The sequence below is a fragment of the Podarcis muralis genome, chromosome 3, assembly GCF_964188315.1.
Source record: "Podarcis muralis chromosome 3, rPodMur119.hap1.1, whole genome shotgun sequence".
Lineage (NCBI taxonomy): Eukaryota > Metazoa > Chordata > Lepidosauria > Squamata > Lacertidae > Podarcis > Podarcis muralis.
In genome coordinates this window covers 112,659,761-112,681,488 of record NC_135657.1, presented here as the reverse complement: position 1 = coordinate 112,681,488, position 21,728 = coordinate 112,659,761, and the positions used below count along the sequence as shown (strand labels likewise).

Below are 21,728 nucleotides of genomic sequence, written 5' to 3'. Positions count from 1 at the left end.
GGGTTTTTGACCACTACTGATAGCCCAATTCAGTACACGTCTACTCAGAAGTCCCACAGAGTTCAATGAGGTTTACTCTCAGGTAAGAGAGTGCAAGATCACAGCCTAAATTTTACGTTACAAAGGAATGGACCGAGACCAAGAATTTCACATATAATGCAATTTCACTTGGGTCAAGGAGTGCCATAAGAAGGCTGTTGCGGGTTTGAAAAATTACACTAGCACTTGGTAGTGAGCCTGGAATGTATTTGCGGCCAATGAAGACAAACAAGATTTGATTTAATAGGTTGGTTAACTTTTCTATGCCAGAGCTTCCTAGAAGATGTTGAGGAAGCCTCAAACAGGGATGAGGACAGGAAAGGCTGGATGGTATTGGCAGGAACACAGAGAGGACATAGAAATGCTGATCAGGGTATGATACAGGGTAGGCAACACATTTTTGCTGGCCTTGGTAGACAGGAGAAGTTTCTGTTTGCTATGACCCTGCCTGCTCCTATGACCCAAAGATGTCTAGGATATTGAACCCCTATGTAACTGTGGGGTGACAAAATTCACTGCTCCCTTCAAATCTGTGAAGGTGGCTTATGCCTGTTGCACTAAGCCCAAGAGCAATTCTGAAAGGAACCTGATGCCTTACTGCTTTTCAAATATCTTCAAAAGTCAGTTCTGGATCAAGAGGTCCCAGGTCTTCTCTATGGTCTGGGGCAGGCATAGGCAAACTCGGCCCTCCAGATGTTTTGGGACTACAACTCCCATCATCCCTGACCACTGGTCCCGTTAGCTAGGGATGATGGGAGTTGTAGTCCCAAAACATCTGGAGGGCCGAGTTCGCCTATGCCTGGTCTGGGGAAAGGGGTGGAGATTCTGACACTGCACTCCTGTCAGAGACAATTTTATTTCTGCCCCTTGCAAAAGTGGATTAAGGAAATGGATCCAAGGAGGCAAATCTGGAAAGCTGAAATGCAAGGTGGGGGTAAAGTAAAGGTAAAGGTAAAAGTACCCCTGCCCGTACGGGCCAGTCTTGACAGACTCCAGGGTTGTGCGCTCATCTCACTCTAGAGGCCGGGAGCCAGCGCTGTCCGCAGACACTTCCGGGCCAGCGTGACGAAGCTGCTCCGGTGAACCGGCACCAGAGCAGCACACGGAACGCCGTTTACCTTCCCGCTAGAAAGCGGTACCTATTTATCTACTTGCACTTAATTGTGCTTTCGAACTGCTAGGTGGGCAGGAGCTGGGACCGAACGACAGGAGCTCACCCCGCCACGGGGATTCGAACCGCCGACCATGCGATCGGCAAGTCCTAGGCGCTGAGGTTTTACCCACAGCACCACCCGCGTCCCTAGCGCCACCCGCGTCCCTAAGGTGGGGGTAGTAGCAGCCTAAGCAAAAGCTGGATGAAAGCAGTACAGAGCTAAAAGGAAGACAGAGTCAAAGGGGGGGGGGAGCTGTGAAGTAACTTATTCACAAAGGACTGAGGAAGAAGAGAAGACACTGTCAGGAAAAGAGAGCAGATAGGTTGCATTTCACATATTCACGTAAATAGGGAAAATATTGTGTTTCAAATCTCCAGCTTTCCTATCAGGTCATGGTGCAAGTCGAGAAAATTTCTGCCCTGTTTTGAATGAAGCTAAGCACCAAATCTTACTGCCACCCCCTAATAGTTATCTGAAAATAACCATGTCAGCATGCCATAATAAGGAAGGTGGCTTATCTAGAGCTAAGTACCAGTCTTGCCAACTACACATCTCCAGATGTTTAAGCAGTCATGTAATCAACTGTTTGTGTTCTCATGGTGCCCAAGTGTATCTACAGAAATGTAAATTTATCATCATATTCACACAGATGGTACAGATGTTTACAAATCTGTTAGTTTCTGAATAGCCATGTGTAAACCAAGGATATGGTTACTCATCACCCTCAGGAGATCTAACTGTTTCTAGGTAACTTACGACCAACTGACTATGAAAAGGGAACATACATTTCCCCCCTGCAAAATGCAGTACTTACATCAAAGTTGTTAAGTGCATACGCCAATTCTCCGCCACCGCTCTGCTGCTGAACAGAGTCTTCAGAAGCTGTTGCCTGGGCTGCATTAGAGATTCCTGTGACTGCCTGCTGCAGCTGCTTGTAGATCAAGTCCCTGTTGGCTTTGTAAGCAGCTACATCTGGGTGCTGGAGACATGCTTGGGAAGCAGTGTAAAGTATAGGAATATTTTTCTGCAGGATTCCTCTGGCTGCTGCCATCTGATCACGGTGGCCAATATCTTTCAATTCCTGCAGAGAATATTTCAAATAGAAAGATGTGTTAAGAGATAAATGTGATGCAGATCAGCACTTAAGACTCCCCCATAACTGAGCATTGCATATTGTTCCCTTTGAACAAGTAGTGTAATAGCATAACATTCATCAAGAAGTATATCAAACTACAAGGCTTCCAAGACGTGATTATTTTGCAGCAGTAGAATCCTGAAAGTTTAGGTTTCATTAATAGAAGTTCAGGTAATTAGAAAACTTCTAGACAGCAGAGCGAAGTATGAGCAAGAGTCTCACAAGTTTCATCAGAAGCTTCTAATAGTAAAGCATCAAAGTCCCGGTCAGGCCTCTTATGGTTTCAAATCTTAATAATTATACACATACACAATATTCTCTCAGACCATGATATGTACTCACTGAAGCTTAAAATTCTGCAGCAAAACCACCACAAACCACCACCACGCATCACCTCCACAGAGCTAGCTGCTATTTTGTTGTTGTTTGAGAAAAATAGTGGCTAAGTTGTAATTTGAAGAAAGGGCAGATTGGGATACAGAACTCTCCTCTATATTTTGCTAATGATGTTCAGGTGGCTGTAAACAGGCCCAAGGAATTGGAAGTCATATGAAAATTTTCTTTGCCTACTCTGGAACTTTACTTCTAAGGCTTCTGTCCCACACCATTTCCAGCAACTGTCTTGGAGGTATACATAGATGTGATTCATTCTCCAATCTTAAACCAAAGAAAAACAGATTCTTATTATGAACCAATTCCTGAGACTGAGTGGCAGTTCAATTTAAAATAAATAGAACTCCCGTTGAGAGTGACGGCAGTCGCTTCCTGGGAGCTTGCTACATGGAGATTTCAATGCATGTAGCAGCAAAAGTCCTGCACACTAGCTAACCACTTAGGCAGCTGAAACCATTAAAAACATACTAAAGGTCAGTCAGTCCTTGGATCAACTTGCCAGCACTCACAACTCCCCCCCCCCCCGAATTTTTAATTGAATTCTGAGTAGATTTATAGGGACTTGTCCTTAAATTCTATGGAATGCGTTTTAGAGCCATTTCATGGCAAACTGACCCAACCCAACTTTTCGTCCATGGGCCCAACCCTACTGGTAACATACAGTATAGGCAGCCAGTGAAGATCCTGCCAAATAGGTATTCTGTATGTCTGCACACCAAAATGTCAGTTAGTATTCTGGTGGTAGCATTCTGCACTAGCTGCAATTTCCTGACCGTCATCAAGAGCAGCCCTGTGTAGAGAGCATTACAGAAGTCAAGACGGGAGATTTCCAGAGTATGCATAACTATAGCTAGGCTATCCCAACAGTTGTAGTTGATGAAGCAGACAAGGCTGGAAATGGGCACTCCTTGGCACAGAAGCCAATTGAGCCTCATATGACAGAGATAGAACTATAAGTGTCTCTAGACAATGGGTAAGATTCACCTAACAAGTCCCATCTGCACAAGCCCTGCTTGCAAAATGGGGTCTCTCCCCCCTGAAAAAAACTAGATCAGGGCATGTGTTGGGAGAATGAGATGCAGAGGGCGGGGGGGGGGGGGATTGTTTCCTCTGGCAGGCTGAAATACTTGCACTTGAAATACTGAGATATTCAATTCCTCCCATTGTACCTACAACTCCTTCCAGAAGAGGCTGAACACCCATTTCCTGGACATAAAAGCCACCCACCCACAGTCCTTAAAAGTATTTATAGCATTGTAATCTTGTGTTTCTGTTACAAACACTGTCAGATACTATACCAGTATATAAAGCAACCATATCTTTGAAAACATGCAAAAAGTTACTATACCTGTTGTCTTTTGCCTGCCATTATATTAAGCTTATCCACCTCTGGTTTAAGAGCTTTGTACTGTATTCCTAAATCTTGTTCAGTACCAGCATTTCTTAGTTTCATGATGCCTTCTTCTACCTAGAAGATTAAATAAGAATTTGAGCTATATGGACTATATAACTTTTAAAAATGTAATACAGATTCTATAGAAGTGGTGCCAGTAACTTCCAAGAGCACTTAAGCAGTAGTAATCTGTCGGGCCCCTCCAACCCCAACGAAACAGGCATGCAATCTGAATGACAATGCAACCTCCCTGTTTTAATGACATATAGCTCTAGCCTGACTTTACATAGTAATAGTTAGCCCATTGGCCAAAATGTCAGCCTAGACTTGTATATGGGGTCATATCACAGAGGAAGATCTGTTAGTCCATATAATCCAGGGGTCAGCAACCTTTTTCAGCCGTGGGCCGGTCCACCGTCCCTCAGACCATGTGGTGGGCCGGACTATATTTTGGAAAAAAATAATGAACGAAATCCTATGCCCCACAAATAACCCAGAGATGCATTTTAAATAAAAGGACGCATTCTACTCATGTAAAAACATGCTGATTCCTGGACCGTCCGTGGGCCGGATTGAGAAGGTGATTGGGCCACATCCAGCCCACGGGCCTTAGGTTGCCTACCCCCGATCTAATCCAGCAATGTGTTTTCAACAGTGCTTATCCAGATGTTCCCAGGAAGCCCATTAAGCAGAGGAATGAAGGCAAAAGCACTCCCCTACTGCAGTCCTGTGTTCCCTGCTATTCCAAAAAACTATTCTGAACAACTTTAATAATAAGCAAATTAAAAAGAGACAGAAAGTTACAGTTGAGTCACTACTTACAACTTTAAGTTGAACAAGCAGTTTGTACACATCTGCCATATCAGCCAAAATGAGCAGCCGGGTGACTGCTGATAGGAGGGCACGGGCTGCTCTCACCATGTTCCCCCGTTTCACAGAAGAACATGGGTCATCAGCAAATTCTCCAGAGGCACTCTTCATCAAGTCTCCTACATACACAAAGTTAGCAAAAAAGGGGTTACATTTCTTCAGTCTTTCCAATTATCACTGGATGAGGTAGTTTACACTTCCTATGGCAATAAATGAATATGTGGAAACAGCATTATTTTCTTACAAAACTGGCAGAATCCTAATAAGTATCTATTGCAATTATGAAAATAGCTGTAAATTGCCAGGAGAGACATTGCATCCTATTAAAATTAATTAAAATAAATCCCACCTTCTGAAAAGAAAAAATATAATGCACTGGATTTTCCCCCCCAGAGACGGAAGACATAGATATTTCTTTCAATTAAAAGAAAATTTCTGAAATCAGACAATTTGGTACCATGCTCTCGAAAGCAGAGAGGTCAAGGTAATTATCAGAAAAATGTATAGTTGAGATCTCATTTTACAAAGGGCCATTATTGTTACTATTATTTATTAAATTTATTAGTTGCTTTTTCTGCCACTCAAAGCAACTTACAATATTTTAAGCAAAAAACACAAATACATACATACATTAAAATCAGCATTAAAAAACCCTAGATTAAAAAAATCCCACCCATGCCAAAAGTCTGTCAATAGTTAAAAGCCTGATTAAAAGGAATGTTTTTGGCAGGTGTCTAATTTTATTAATAATGATATGTAACAATGGTGCACAGTGAGCCTCCCTGGGAAAATCACTCCATAAGCAGTGAGCCACCACTGAAAAGACACATACTTATGTTGCTACCCCCTCCAGACCTCCCATGGAAGGTCCTCAGATTACAATTGCAGGGTTCATGTCAGTTCATATGGGGAGAGTGGTCCTTGAGGTACTGCTGTCCTAAACCACGTAAGACTTAATAGGTCAAAATCAGCACCTCAAATTGTGGCCAGAAACTACAGTAATTGGTAGATAGTGCAGTGGCCTGGGTTGGTGTTCTGTGCTCAGACCATCTTACCCCAGGGAGCAACCTGTCTGCACCAGCTACGGTTTCTGACATATAACACACTAAAGTGATCTAATCTAGAGATTACCAGAGGGCAGGCAACATAAATTAGGCTATTCCTGTCCAGATAGAGCAGTGGTGGCGAACCTATGGCACGCGTGCCAGAGTGGGCACTCAGAGCCCTCTCTGTGGGTACACACGCCATTGGCCCAGCAAGCACAGTGGCCATCTGCTCCCCCCACGCCAGTGCGGGTGGGAAGCGCTCCTTAGAGTGTGCTCTGCCCACAGTGGCACAGGTTTTTTTTGGGGGGGGGCCACACCGCTGTGAGCAGTAAACGCTCTGTAATAGCGAGCGTTGTGTGAAGCGAAGTTCCGTGCCCACGAACCAGCTGGCGGTGTGCTGTTGGTGAGTTGGAGGCGCATGTTTGCTGACGCGAGTGATTTGCAGCATTTTTTAGTGGTGTTAGTTATTTTCTGCATCCCCCCTAAAAACCTCCAGAACCCTGTGTAATCCCCCAGCAATAAAAACCTCAACAACTTTGCCATGTTGGCACTTTGCCGAAAAATAAATGGATTTTTGGTTGCAGTTTGGGCACTTGGTCTCTAAAAGGTTGACCACCACTGAGATAGGGGCATAGCTGGGCTTCAAGGTGAAGCTGATGGAAGGCACTCAGCACCACTGAGGCCTCAAGCTATGTACCTGCTCCTTCAGAGGGAGTGCAACCCCATCAAGAGAAGGTAACCTCCCCTTCATCACATCTATGGAACCATTTGCTAACAGTGCCTTGGTCTTAAATAGTTTGTGCTTCAGTTTATTTAAATTTATTTTAGAAGCGGAATTTTAGTAGCTTGTCTTACTGAAGATGAAAATGGCCTTCCACAAAGCTAACTGGGTGACTTCGGGTCCGTCACTATCTCTCAGACTAACCTACCGCACAGGAATATTGTGAGGATAAGAAGAAGATGGGGGACTATACGTGCCACCTTGAGCTCCATGGAGGGAGGGCAACATTAAAATGAAATACATCTGTAAATAAAATCATAATAATAATAATAATTTATTATTTATACCCCGCCCATCTGGCTGGGTTTCCCCAGCCACTCTGGGCGGCTCCCAATCAGTGTTAAAAACAGTACAGCGTTACATATTAAAAACTTCCCTGAACAGTGCAATTACTTAAAATTGGCTGCTTTCTCATAATCAAAGGAATGAAAACTTTTAAGTATGTGCATGTATTGAGAGGCAGGCTACTAGTTTTGTAGACTGATAACTTTAGTGAACTAATTCACAGGGCTGGGACAGCAACTCTGCTTCCCACCACAATATGATATTACTACATACCTTGTTTGCGAACATCTTCCACGGCTGCCACCAGCTCTTCTTTAAGAAACTGGCTCTCCTTTGCAATTCTGTCCCCTTTCTCCAGGAAGTTCTCTGTTGCCTGCTCAACTGATGCAGCTAGAACATGAGCCTTCTTAGATCGGCCTCTTTTTTTGTTGGAGGGACCTTTGTTACTGGTATTAACCAGTGTTGTAACCTGGAAAGCAGCACCACACAGGACATATTATTAGTTGACAAACTATAAGAACCTTCCCTGCTAATATGGTTCCAGATTTATTCGTTGGACAAGCATCACAATTCAAGCAAGATCGACTGCATTTTAATTAAACAACATCAGGCTAAAAGTCTGTTAAGTTTAAAAGAATTTTATGTCAAACAGTTAAGTAGCTGAAACATTAGTTGCTGATTAGGAGTGTAGACTTTAATGCAAATTTTCAGTTTTCTGCTCCAGAACAGTTTTTACAGGCAGTTCTCACCTTTATTTCTTCACTCTTGCCTCTTTAGCTCTATCTTCACTCACCTAGTTGGTAAACTCTGACTTTGTGGATCTTTCATCTGCCTGCCTTTCGCCCCAGATGCACTTTAGCACTGAATTTCACCCTCTCCCATATTCAGTGCTTTTTTTCCTGGGGGGATGCAGGGTACGCATACCCCTAAACATTTTGTGACTCTAAATTTGGCCTCATTGAGTAGGAAAATGAGAGTACCCCTAAACATTTAAGAAAAAAGCACTGCCCATATTCATACTGCTTTTCTCAAAAACTGCTTTTCTCTCATCCTTTTCCAAGCCAATTTCTTCTCATGATACTACATGTCTGTGGTTATTCACAATTACTTTCTATATTATGGAAACAGGTCACTGTTTTGTATACACAAGACATCAGTTTAATGTTACATGGGATTTTGCTTCCTTATGTTTGAATTCCTCTAAAGAGCTCAGGGTGGCATTCATGGTACCATTCCATTTTATCCTAATAAAGTTGCAAGATAGAGAAAGCTACTTGGGTGAGGCCACCCAGTAGATAGACCAATTTAAAGTTTCCCCATTTATGTTTCAAATATTTCCTCAACAGATATGCAAAAGAAAGTGTGCATCTGCGTAGAGACCACAGAGGAAATACCTAAGTTTTTGAGATCAAACATTACACAAATCTGTTGATTTATAACTGAAGAAAGCCTTTGCATTACCTAACAGGATACTTCCTTTTCACTGTTTTAGAAAATATTTTCTGATATATAACATTGCTAATTTACTCTTTGTTAATGATTGTGTATTGCTAAATTGTATTATTGCTTGCTTATTATATTGGATTTTGTTTTAAAGTTTTAATTGTGGTTTGGATCAAGCTATGCTGGACTATATCAGGAAGGGCCAGCTGCAAGAAATAATAGAGCTGCATTGGGATGTTGATTAAAAGTAAATGCAAGAACAATTAGCAAAGTGATTTGCTCACAGACCAAGCACTCAGAATCTCTTAGAAGCAAAGAGCTGAAAGTTAAGGTCCAAAACAAGGTATTTCCATGTGGGAAACGTCCATCTTTGTAGGAAACAAAATCACATATCCACAATGTGATTGCACAACTCTGTCCTCTTTCTTAATTTAATAGATTATTGTGAAGAGATATAGGTTGGATTGTCCTGGAGATTGATATTAAAACTTGAGACAACTTGTCATGTCCTGACCATCAGTATTATCTGTAATAAGCATGACCTATTATGTCACACTTACATTTGATCTTAAAAGGGAGATATTTTGGTCATGATTTCCTTTGAACAGAAATGCACTCTAATGTTATTTGGAACTGAGTCAGTGAGTGAGGCGCAGTGCAGATATGACATTTTACAGTCTCTTAATCATGGTTGGATCAGATGTGCCAACTCAGGCTCATATGATATTCTCCATGATCACTCCCCTGAGATAATTACAGTCAGTATTACATTTACCTCAAGTTGAATGCTACCCATAGCTGATTTTAAACAAGAATTAGAAGCTATAAATTGGAAGGAGGTTTTAATCTCTACTTTAAAGTTATCTATGCTCAGTGTCTGAAAAATGCTTCTAACCATACCATCACTTGATTCAATGTAGATATTAGTATCAACCATTCGCACCGAAAAGGGGAAAGGGAAGGAGTGCATACACCAGGAGGAGTGAATGAGACTGTTGGGTGCTCCTTTTCTCTCAAGTCAGTCATAGTTAAGAGATCACCAAGTACTATGGACAAAATCTTCAACAGATGCACTCAAATCTGATTGAAATGACAAACTTAACTAATTAAGTCCCATTTAAACAAATGCGTCTTCACTGATTAACAAGACTAACTTATTTTGAATCAGATAGGTCTGCTGTAGTCGAAACAAACAAACAAAAAAATTCCTTCCAGTGCAGTTGGTCTCTAAGGTGCTACTGGAAGGAATTATTTTGAATCGAGCACAATGCCTTTGATATTGGTTTGTGGTTTTAATAGAGGGTGACAGATTCCATTTTAAGAGACCAATATAAGATTTGCTTTAATTATCTATCTATCTATATTAAAAGCTGGTTTCCCCCCACTGTTTCACCAAGTGGACTTCATTGATGAGCAAGGATTTGATCTTGGATTTCTCCCATTCAAACTCAACGTTCAAGAATATTTTACACAGAAGGCATTATGAAAGATAGATCATATTTACCAGCTATGTACCAGCTATTTTTAAAAGGTGATTTTTATAACTTGTTCATGTTTTATTTTCAAGTTTTCTTACAAAAAAGAAAAAGGAAATGTGGGCAGAAGACTACATTGCAAGTTTGCCATGGTGCCCACTTTATACTTGGAAGTCCAATGCAGATCTTACTGGCTAGTACAATCAAACTAATAGATACCCAACTCACTACTATTGATCCAAAACATTATTAGAAATCACCACATACAGCTTTTGTTACCTGTGTAACGAGAGGCTCTAACAACCTTTCAACTGCCAATGTCCTTATCTCCAGACTTTTCGGATCCCATTTGAAGTTAACGTTTCCTGCATTAATGGTAGTCATTTCTGGGGAAGAAGAGAGACTTATCTGGTTATTTCACTTACTAAAATTCTGTATACAGCACAAACTGGTGATTGTTTTAACTCAGAAGACTTGCTGAATTCAACAGGGCTTACTCAAAAGTTAAGTACAGTATGCATAGAATGGATGCCTCAGCTGCAGGCTAGGACAAATTACTTCTAGTACTAGAGCTCTGCCGCAAGAGCAGACAAAATTTACTCTTGTCCTATCCATCAAAGGAAGAGTTGGATCAGTAGCCATCGTTTAGCCCTGACCTGCAAAATGAGATCTACTTTTGATTTCCGTCCCTGCATTTTTCTCTATATACCTCCACCATGTTTATATTCATCTACTGTTTTTCTTAGTCTTTTTCCGCTAAGAGAGCCACCCCTAACAGAACAAAACTTAAAATTATATATGTCACTGCTGCAACCCACAAGTCAAAGACCAATGAACTGGATGACAGTTGGGAGAAGAAAGAAAGAATAGATTTCTCTCTCAAGTGGATTGCATAGGTTGATCTATGAGGAATTAATGTGTTGATGGTCTTGACTGAACAGGAGGATAGACACCTTGTCATTCCCACCACGATTCTTAAGTGCTGCAATAAAAACACAGCAGCAGCATCCTATCTGTACTCGCTGGAAACCCTCAGAGAACACACATTCAAGTTTCATGAAAAAGAAGACAGGGACTGACAACAAATGCAGTGCAGCTGGGACTAAGACAGCCCTTCATACTTTACACAATAGCTACATCCACCATTAGCATAGGAAGACAAACAAGGATTTCCTCTCTCTATTCTCAGAAACTCTGGAAACGGTGTGGTACTTTCAATGCTTTAAGAACCCCACCCCCACCTGAGCTCCTAGTCCTTCTATAACTCCCTCCAACTATCCAGTTCCATATTACATGGCACAGTAGAAAACAGATTATTTGGCTTTACACTCTCCAGAACAGGCACAGTCAATAATACAACCAAGTCTGCATCCACATACCATACGTTTTCCATAGCCAAGTATATAGAAAAAGCTGACTACAACATCACTGCTTAAGTACTATTTAGTATATTACCTTACCACCTCATGATTTGACCCTGACCACAGGTACAAATCTTTGATATGTGGGAACAGGTAACACATTCTCTCCACTCTGATCAGTACAAAGACTCCACTATCTTATCACAACATGCTTGCACAGCAGGGGGTGGGAAAAGGATAACTCCTTAAACTGTAGCTATTATTATGGTTTAGGCCAGGCAAGTTTCAAGCTAGGATTTTGTGATATTTTGGTTGGTGTAATAAATAAATTGCCCTACTATGGTTAAAAAAATCCATAATGACATTCATGCATTAAAGATGTCTCTAGCAATCACAGTTACAGACACAAACTTTAAAATCCAGTGAGAATATGCTCAACTGAATGTGAAATGGGAGATAATCCAATTCTGATAATGAGACATGAATCCTTACTGCTACACAGTCACAACCCAGAAACTGATCAAATTCAATAATTTGCTAAAAACTACACCATACTGCTGTAATGCATACAAAAGATGGTGGCTTAAAAGTCATTGTAGGGAGTGATGGTGTGCAATGCTTATTTTATGATGAATTGTTTTTAGGACCTTGAGCAACAGGTGCCAATTGCAATACAGGCATGACTTCCCAAAGCTGCCTACTGTTTTGCCATTTTGCTAAAATACATGCTTGCATTAAAAAGTGCTGATTTCCCCCCATTTTTATCACCATGGTGCATTCCTAAGTTCACCTTTGAAGCAGTAGTTCTAAGCTTAGCAAAATTTCCCTCACATTTTCTATTACACTCCGCGCAAAGGATGGGCAGGGTGCATGGAGGCCAGAGAATGAGTCCATTACCACGTGAATTTAGCAGACATTACAGCTTTACAAAGTCTTCCCCTACCCACACAACATGATTATAGTCACACACTCCACCCCCTTCCACAAGTGCAATATTTTCTACCTTATTAATGTTCCTGCCAATACTACAGAATTGTGGTATCAATTCTGTTTCTTGGAAATCTTTGCAAGGTCTACCCACTGTGTGCTTTGTTTTGTCCCTCCTATCTACTACACCAGGGGTCTGCAACCTGCGGCTCCGGAGCCGCATGTGGCTCTTTTACACCTTTGCCGCGGCTCCGGGGCGGATACTAGCAAGGGGAGGAGGCGCATTGTGCGCCCCGACACTCCCCACTGTGGCGGGCGCTGTACTGGCTGTGACGTCGCATAGGGGTGGTGCGTGCGTTAGTCACGCACCGCCCCGACATCACCTTCCCACCCGCTGTCAGATTGCTGCTCCGGAGATATATTTGTTTTAAATGTTGCAATGGTTTTGCCGCTCCCAGTTTTTTTTTTCTTCGGAAACGGGTCCAAGTGGCTCTTTTTGTCTTAAAGGTTGCAGACCCCTGTACTACACCCTTCTTTTCATTCAGTCTTGGCTTTCATTGATCCTTTGAGTTCTAAGCCCACCACCAGATCTCATTCAGCCATATTATCTCTGGACTCCTAGGTTCACAGTAGGTTGAACAGGTAGCAAACTAAGCATCATCTGCAGAAATTTAAATAGAAGAAAGTGCATTATTTATTCATTTACAGATCGCCTTTCCACTAAAGAGCTCAAGGCACTGTACATGGTTCTCCTCCTGCCCCATTTTATCTTCACAACAACCTTTTGGGAAATAGATTGTGCTAAGACCCAAGGTTACTCAGTGAGTAGGGATATGAGCCCTCATCTTCTGAGATATGAGCCCAACAATCTAACCACTAAACCATATTGGCTTCTATCTGGGAGAAAGAATCTGTGCCACAGATTTCACAATGAAATCAGCTCACGGTATCAGTTTAAGAGGAAGGCAATGGTTGCTGAAAAGGAATATCTGTGCAGTGATGTCATCTTTTCACTCAAGAGTCTCAAATTTTTGTTCTTCTATGCTGCTTCCATTCCAGTCAGAGAGAATACAGGGGGGGGGGGGACCACCTCCAATATTGAATAGAGCAATGCATCAGTTTTGGCAGGAGGCCTAGATGACAATTAAATGACTGCATTAATGCAAGTACTGTACTTGTCTGGCAGACTACATACCAGACATTAATCATCCTATCCAAAGAACTTTGACTACACATCACACACATATTCTAGGCAGTGCCTTCAACAAATAGTAAAAAGGAAAGAAAGAATGGCAACACATCCTCTTAATGCTGACTGATTCCGTAGAGAAGCAGTTGTAGGGGGACAAGAGAAACCAGTTATTCCAGAAAGAACACATATATGCAAGTACACCCTAAAATTACACTGCCTAGCAATTTTATCCACCCATGACAGAGCTTTTAACATTACCTGTCCCTCCTGTTTGCCCTAACAGAAAATGTGGAATCACAGTATGGCATTTGTAATTGGGGGTAGGAAACTAAATTTCCAAGTAGGTACACCAAAATGAGTAATTCTACACATGCATGCAGGAATACAGCTTACATGAATTTAATAGAAGTGATTTAAAAAGTAATGTTGCACTGGATAGATATGGCTTGATACATCCAAAAAAACAAAAAGAAACAAAAATCCTGTTCAAAATAGAGACCCCTTTACCAAAGAGGTCAGAAGAAACTGCTGAGGCTCATTTCTCCCTTACTAGGATTGGCTCCCTCCCTCAAGTAGCAGAATTTTAATGAGTCCATTTGTACTAGCACCTTTCTGCTAAAATTAATGTAGCAATCACTTCCATACAGTGTTAGAAACTGAGATATGAAAGCTAGGAGCTAAACAGCACCTTAAATCTAGGTTATGGGCACAACAACAGAATGTCTAGGCACACTTTTTTATAACAAGAATACAAAGCTGAAAATGAATGAACTGCAGCTAAAATACAATGTTCATTTTCTACATGATCTAGTAGTCCTTCCTCTACGCACCCCCTAACATTCTTAAAAGGGCCTCTAAAATCACAGGCCTCTAAAACTTTTGACACTGGTGAGTCAGAAGATAATAGTATGCCAGCTTCAACTTTTTGCAGACAGACCAAAATACCAGAGATTGACACATAAATTTTCAGTTCCAATGGATGTTTATAGTGTTTTACAATATACACCCAGGTTGGAAAAGGAAACAAAATCTCTTGCCCTAATCTGTCCCTCAACTCAGAACACTGCCCACTAACTTTATGTCAAGTAGTACTTACTCCACACTTTAGAAGTCTGCAATACAATGTATCTGCTATCATGTTTCAATCATAAAAAACTTTCATCTTTTAAGCATGGTCCTCCCCAACATCCTTTCTCCCACACCCAGTGTAACAGTCGCAGAGGTAAGGAAATGTTGCCTAACATATAATGGAAGGATGCAGAAACAAAATCAAATTTCAACCTGACTTGGAAATATTTATCCTATGATATGAATAGTTCACCCAATGAGATAAACTAATCCTGTTTCTTGCTCCCCAAATCTCTCACTAGGTACAATTCAGAACCTAACCAAGTTCCGTGCGCTATTTTCAATGATACACAGTGGTGTGTACATTGTGGTGTGTACATTGGGCAGTATGCTGCAAAGGAAAAATTGAATACTCTGAAAATGGGTGCAGCCAGGGCCAAATCTGAACCAGAATGAATTTTTAAGAATCCAAAAAACAGTTGAAAGCAAGCCGTTCTGCAAAGAAATGCCAAGAAAGGTTTTTTTTCCTTTCCAGAGAGATTTCTTGAACAAGAAGGGACGTAACAGTGTTCTCAGACTTAAAGTTCCCTTTGTGCCAAAGACACAAGCTGACGACAGACCGCTTATCTCCAGGGAAGAAAGCAAAGTGTGTTGGTAATTTGTGCTATAGGAACAGCACAGAGCAGCTTCCAGGTGCCTCAATATCACGAAACCCCAATAACACCTATGAGAAGTAACCACAGGGTTGAGATACAGTTGCTTCCCACACCAGCATTTCCGAGGGTGCTGGTGATACCATGGAAATTAGTCAAATTATCTGGGCAACCATGCGGTTGCTCCTTTTAGGGGTTACTGAAGTACAGTAGTGTGCTGGCAACAAAAGCTGCCCCCTACAGCTTCAGCAAAATATGAATCTCCCTGAATTTCATAGAATTCCTGCACAGTACCCAAAAAGACTTCAAAGACAAGACACCAAAGCCCTCACCCCTCCCTGGATTTCATCGTTACAATACATCAAAGCCTTCTTAGATTCCATTAACCTCTTCTCAATGAAAAGTGAAGGTACTCAAATGGGACATTCTTTCCTTCTCCACTTCCCACTCCCTTCCTGTGTGTTGAATTAGAGATTGTAAACTATCTGGGTAGGGCCTTGTCCTACCTGTTTTTACTTCATAATCGTTTGTCATGTTGTCAAACCTGCAACTGTGTTGAACAAATTAGCGGTTGGTTTAAAACTAGTCAACTTTGCAGTGGCTTTCTGAAAGTGGCTTCTTTGAAAAACTAACCATGTACATTGATACAGCACAATAAGCAATACTCTTTCTATTGGAAGCAACAATTAATTAGATTTGAACTATACCAATGTCTAGGAGTGCAACTAATGTTCCTGCTATGCAAGCCAGGCCAAAATTTGGGGAGCTAAAGTTAGTCATCACCCAGGAGGTAAGCCTGTGTACAGTGTTTTATAACAGCTATGTTCAATTCTCAAAACACCTGTAACTTTTACTCAGTGGTTCTATAAACTTTTGGAAAAAATGAGATATTGTCTCCAAGAAGTATAGAACAGGGGAAACCTACATAATCCATGGGATCCCAGGAACAAAATATTAACACATATTACTGTATTCCAGTGTTATACAATTTAGCAAGATATGAATGAGGCTAGCATCCTCTGGGCTTATGCATTCCTTCTACCCGCTCCACTAAGGAGTTTGGAAGCTTTCACTTCTGCTTTTGGTTAATTGCAGTTTGTCATGTTGTCCAGACCCGTCACTGTGGTTAACATTAAACACTTCGTTTCAAAGAAGCCACTTCAGATACAGTGGTATGAAGCTCACTAGTTTGTTAACCACTAGATAATTAACCAAAGTTTCAAATCTATTACTGTATGCCAAACCATGGTTAAACAAAAAGCATTTTAACTCCTCCTGGGTGGGAACGGTGGGAGGGAGCACACAAGCCCAGGAGGAGGCTAGGCTTGTTCGTATTTTACCAAACCATGTTTTAGGTGACATTGGGAGTAAGCATTATGTGCTACACTCTTCTTCTTGGATTTATCGCATCAATAACAATTTGACATATGACAAACATAACTTATTGCTTAATGTGCTACTTTAGAACTGTATTCTCTAAGATTATGCTCACGTTTACAAAACACTATATTGTAAGGAAAATTGTTTCTAAAGGAAAATGTACCACATGATAAAGCACAACAAAAAGGCAAGGCTCTTAAAATATGCTTTTAGATGTAGTTTTGTAATTTAAATGGAAGGGAGTTCAATAATATGAAATGCTACTGTTATGGCACTGCAGCGGTTATATGACAGAGTTCTGGGAGGTACAATATTTGCTGTTCATAAAGAGCAGCTGGGATTGCAAAGTAACTCTGCACTCCTGCACCAGTTCTTTACACCTTAACTTCCACACATGGGTCCATAATTTCTGGCTGGCCTTGGTCACAAAGTCAAAAATTGTGTTTGCCCACTCCTGACCCTTTTCCAAGGCAAAAGGGAGACTCAAAAGGCTGCCCACTGCTCAGATAAGTACAGTAGCTCTGAACACCTTGGCCAACCAACAACCACACACCCAGCAATTCATACAGTATTTGTTTTTTATTCTAGAACAGGAAACAACAGCTTGGGGGGCGGGGCATGCTTGCTGATCTGGCTATTATCCAAATTTGTAATGGTTCAAGTCACCACTCAAATCTTGGTTAGGAAATCTTGGTTAGACTGGACACCCTGAGAAGCAGACTGACCAAAAAGGAGGCTCATGTTGAGACTACGGAAGGCTCACACACACACGGCCTATATCCCCCAAGTGCCTAGTGGACAAGAGGACGGTGGGAGGTGCCTTTAAATGTGTAGATTCGGAAGACCAATCGCAGCCCCCGCTGGAGTATGGTAAGGCAAAACTAAAACAGACTGTCACATCTCCGAGTACCTGGCTCAACTATCTAAAACTCTCCCCAAATGAAATAGCTACTCCCCCAAGTCCAAACCACCCCCTTAAGTCCCCAAGAGCTATGGATAATCATTCCCTTATGCAGCAGATGCCTATTGACAAACTTAATGGGAGTGTTTTTTTAGATGTAAAGGGGTCACTGGACACCGTGGACCCAACAAATCTACACCACGGAGGGACAGAGAATTAAAGCTGCTGTCCTGGAACATTGCAGGATGGCGCGCTAAGAAAAACAATCAACAGCTTGCAATGGTTCAAGTCACCACTCAGCAACCAAGCTTGGTGGGTGACTTTGCCCCAACTTTTGTGTCCGGATTTCCACTTCCTGAAATATGGCAACCCTACCCTAACCTACCTCATACACATCAACCTATCTTAAGTCCTCAGGGCAGGGCGAGTTGCGGCTTAGTCCAAGCAAACCTGCCCAGGATTACAGTACTATATAAATACTTTCTGAACACTTAACATGCCACTTGTTCCTTCCTACAAAAAAATCAATACAACATATGTTACTTGCAGCACAGATGCTTGTAGCCCAACAATGGAACTCATCCTGGCTATTAACAGGAGACAGATTGGATTTATTAAATTATGGGATGTTTTGCTAATGGGCAAATTAACGCAAAACATGTGAACTAAACCAAGATTGAGAAAAGTAAATTTATGGCAGGCGGCCACAGCATTTGAAAGAAATGATCCGAACACTACTACTATTGGCGCGCACAAGATCTCGATTGTCAATGTTTATCAGATCACCCAAGGCTTATAATTGGATTTAAGGAGAAAAGGTGTGTCGCGAGGCTACAGGAGGAGTTTGCTGGTTCAAGGTGAAGTCAGACGGAGCCGCAAAAAGCTTGAATTTTCTCTTTTCTTTTCTTTACTCTTAACTTCCATCCTAACTTTGTGGGCGAGGATCCAATGCAAGTTCCGTAGTTGATGGGGCGCAACTCCCCCTCCACTGCTGTGCATTTGCACATTTCGCCACACACACAAGCGGGCAAACAACCACCAACATTAAACCCCCCCCCCCCCAGATAAAGCCTGGGCGAAAGAAAGGAGACCCAAACCCCTACTTCCTCCTCAACTAACTACTGGGGAAGAAAAGAAAACCAGATCCTCTCTCTTTTTCTGTGTGCTTCCTCCCTCCCATAGATAGCAGCTCACAAATCCCTGGAATGAGGGCGGCGCCCAGAAAGGGGGGGGGGAGGGGAAGCGAGGAAAAGGCCTGGAGCGTCTGAGTGGATTATCTCTCTCTCCCCCCCCCCATTCACACGCACGACAGTTCCGTGTCCCACTTCGAAAGGGAGCGAGAGAATATATCCGGGGCGAGGGGAAAAGACGGGGCGCCGCGCCAAGGCCGCCGCCGCCGCCCTTTTAAAAGCCACCTTCGGAAGTTGAAAGTTTCTAACTCGGCCTGAGGAGGCCCAGCCGGGCGAAAAGTGGCGACGCCTGAGTGGAAAGTTACCTGAGGCGGGCCGCTCCTCCTCAGGGGAACGTTATTTACCTCAGAAAACCCACCCAAACCTTCCGCACCGGGGGCGCTTATTTACCTCAGGGGGAAAAAAAAAACTCCCCCCCCCCCACATCCCGACCCCTCACCCGTGAAGTAGCGGCCGCTTTGACTCCCGTCCGTCTGGGCCTTTCGCTCGCCGCCGCCGCGCCCTGTCCCGAGCCGAGCCACGGAGTCTGCGAAGGAGGCGGCTAGGGAACGGGCTCTTCCGGGCGCCTCCCCCCCCTCCTGGCCGCCGCCGCCTCCCGGCCTGGCTCTTCCCAGCACCGCCCTCCGCAACGACGCCGGCTCTTCCCAAGCGCCGCCCTCGGCCCGTCGTCGGGCCGGCTGTTCCCCGGCACCGCCCTCCGCCTTGGGAGGCCTACCTGAGAAGGTAACGAAATTTACCTCACGCAACACCTGACGGAGCCGCGCACCTGGCTTGTGTGGGGAGGAGATTCGGCCTCAGCTGGGAATGAATCAGGGTTAAAGTTTTCAGGGGAGAGTTCTTTGGGATTCCGGTCACATGGCGAAACTGATTTGGTTTCGCTTTACCCTAGGGGGGAAGGCGGGCGCGGACTTCCCGCCCAGGGGCTACTTTTGTGGTGTGTCTCTGTCCCATATATCCCCATATAAGGCCTGGCGTTCCTTCCTGCTCTTTGGCCTCGTGCGAGGTGCAATTAAGCCACTTCCGGGAGGTGCCCGTGATCTCATTCGGGTGCTGAGAACTCCCTTGGATCGGCCTTTCCTCATTTGCGGGGAAAAGTTTCGTCAGCGTGAGCGAAACCCTGCATGACCTCACGGCTGCTTCTCAAGAATTAAGACCTGCGGGACTGCAGAAAAGAAATCACCCGTGAAATAATAATAATAATAATAATAATAATAATAATAATAATAATAATATTTTTTATTTATACAGTGGTACCTCAGGTTACATACACTTCACGTTACATACGCTTCAGGTTACAGACTCCGCTAACCCAGAAATAGTACCTCGGGTTAAGAACTTTACTTCAGGATGAGAACAGAAATTGTGCTCCAGCTGCGGTACCTCGGGTTACATATGCTTCAGGTTACATACGCTTCAGGTTACAGACTGTTAACCCAGAAATAGTGCTTCAGGTTAAGAACTTTGCTTCAGGATGAGAACAGAAATCGTGCTCTGGCAGCGCGGCGACAGCAGGAGGCCCCATTAGCTAAAGTGGTGCTTCAGGTTAAGAACAGTTTCAGGTTAAGAACGGATCTCTGGAACAAATTAAGTACAGTGGTACCTCGGGTTACATATGCTTCAGGTTACATACGCTTCAGGTTACAGACTCCGTTAATCCAGAAATAGTGCTTCAGGTTAAGAACTTTGCTTCAGGATGAGAACAGAAATCGTGCTCCGGCCGCGTGGCAGCAGCGGGAGGCCCCATTAGCTAAAGTGGTGCTTCAAGTTAAGAACAGTTTCAGGTTAAGTACGGACCTCCGGAACGAATTAAGTACTTAACCTGAGATACCACTGTATAGTTAAAGCTATGGTTTAAAGAGGTAACACAGCCTGCCAGCTTTATCCTGCTTGGCCCCAGTACTGCCCCTTGTAGAACTCAGCTGGGAGGCGGATAGCAACAAAACTAGAATTTGTTGGCTTTGTCTGTCATTGGACCTGGCTCCACTTTTGTTAACCCCCTTGCCTTTCACCCCACCAGTCCCAGTGGTCAGCAGCCACCCTCGAGCAATTTTATAAATCTCTTAAATAAGAAACGGCATCCTGCCTGCAGCCAGCAGTGCCACACCAACTCTGAACATATAATAATAATAATAATAATAATAATAATAATAATAATAATAATAATTTATTATTTATACCCCGCCCATCTGGCTGAGTTTCCCCAGCCACTCTGGGCGGCTCCCAATCAGTGTTAAAAACAGTACAGCACTACATATTGAAAACTTCCCTGGACAGGGCTGCCTTAAGATGTCTTCTGAATGTCAGGTAATTATTTATCTTTTTGACATCTGATGGGAGGGCGTTCCACAGGGCGGGCGCCACTACCGAGAAGGCCCTCTGTCTGGTTCCCTGTAGCCTCAATTCTCGCAATGAGGAAACCGCCAGAAGGCCCTCGGCGCTGGATCTCAGTGTCCGGGCTGAACGATGGGGGTGGAGACGCTCCTTCAGGTATACAGGAGGTATACAAGCGCCCCAAGAGACCATAAGAGCAAGGCATGTTGAGTACTGAATAAATACCAGGCCCATTCATGTTTTCCTTCGCCTATAGGGTTAAAGTGTGGAGGATGGAGCACAGCCTGCCATGCTGCCCCACCCCAATGTCTGTGTGCTAATAATAATAATAATAATAATAATAATAATAATAATAATAATAATAATAATTTATTATTTATACCCCGCCCATATGCCCGGGCTTCCCCAGCCACTCTGAGCAGCTTCCAACAAAATATTAAAATACCATAATGCATCAAACATTAAAAGCTTCCCCAAACAGCCACCTATGTGTGATCAGCTGCTTACATGTAGGTATGCAGTCTTGAGGGTGCAACATACAGAAGTGGAGCCAGAGCACTGTTTAACATCAGGGACAAGCCAAGTGGCAGGACCCTGTTCTCTCTGTCACATGTTAGCCCTACGCATAGAGGAACATGTGAACAGGCCATTGTGACAGGGAGACATGGATAACCCTCTTCTTAGAAATGTGGGGTGTATATGTGGCAAAGT

At 43.0% G+C, this 21,728-nt stretch overlaps 1 protein-coding gene across 4 annotated transcripts in view; it reads right to left on the bottom strand.

Annotated features, from left to right (window-relative positions):
• The window catches only part of CTNNA1 (catenin alpha 1), a 72,163-nt gene extending 52,536 nt beyond the window's left edge, over window positions 1-19,627 (bottom strand). Inside the window, exons 1-6 of one of the 4 annotated variants that reach the window (XM_028722156.2) lie at window positions 19,424-19,627; window positions 10,294-10,400; window positions 7,370-7,565; window positions 4,937-5,103; window positions 4,070-4,189; window positions 2,008-2,274 (exon numbers count right to left, since the gene is read on the bottom strand). In XM_028722156.2, the coding sequence (XP_028577989.1) occupies window positions 2,008-2,274; window positions 4,070-4,189; window positions 4,937-5,103; window positions 7,370-7,565; window positions 10,294-10,398 (855 nt within the window). In that variant the 5' untranslated portion in view covers window positions 10,399-10,400; window positions 19,424-19,627. The other 3 variants (XM_028722157.2, XM_077926483.1, XM_028722155.2) reach the window with 3 other exon arrangements.
• Between the last annotated feature and the right edge of the window lie 2,101 nt (window positions 19,628-21,728).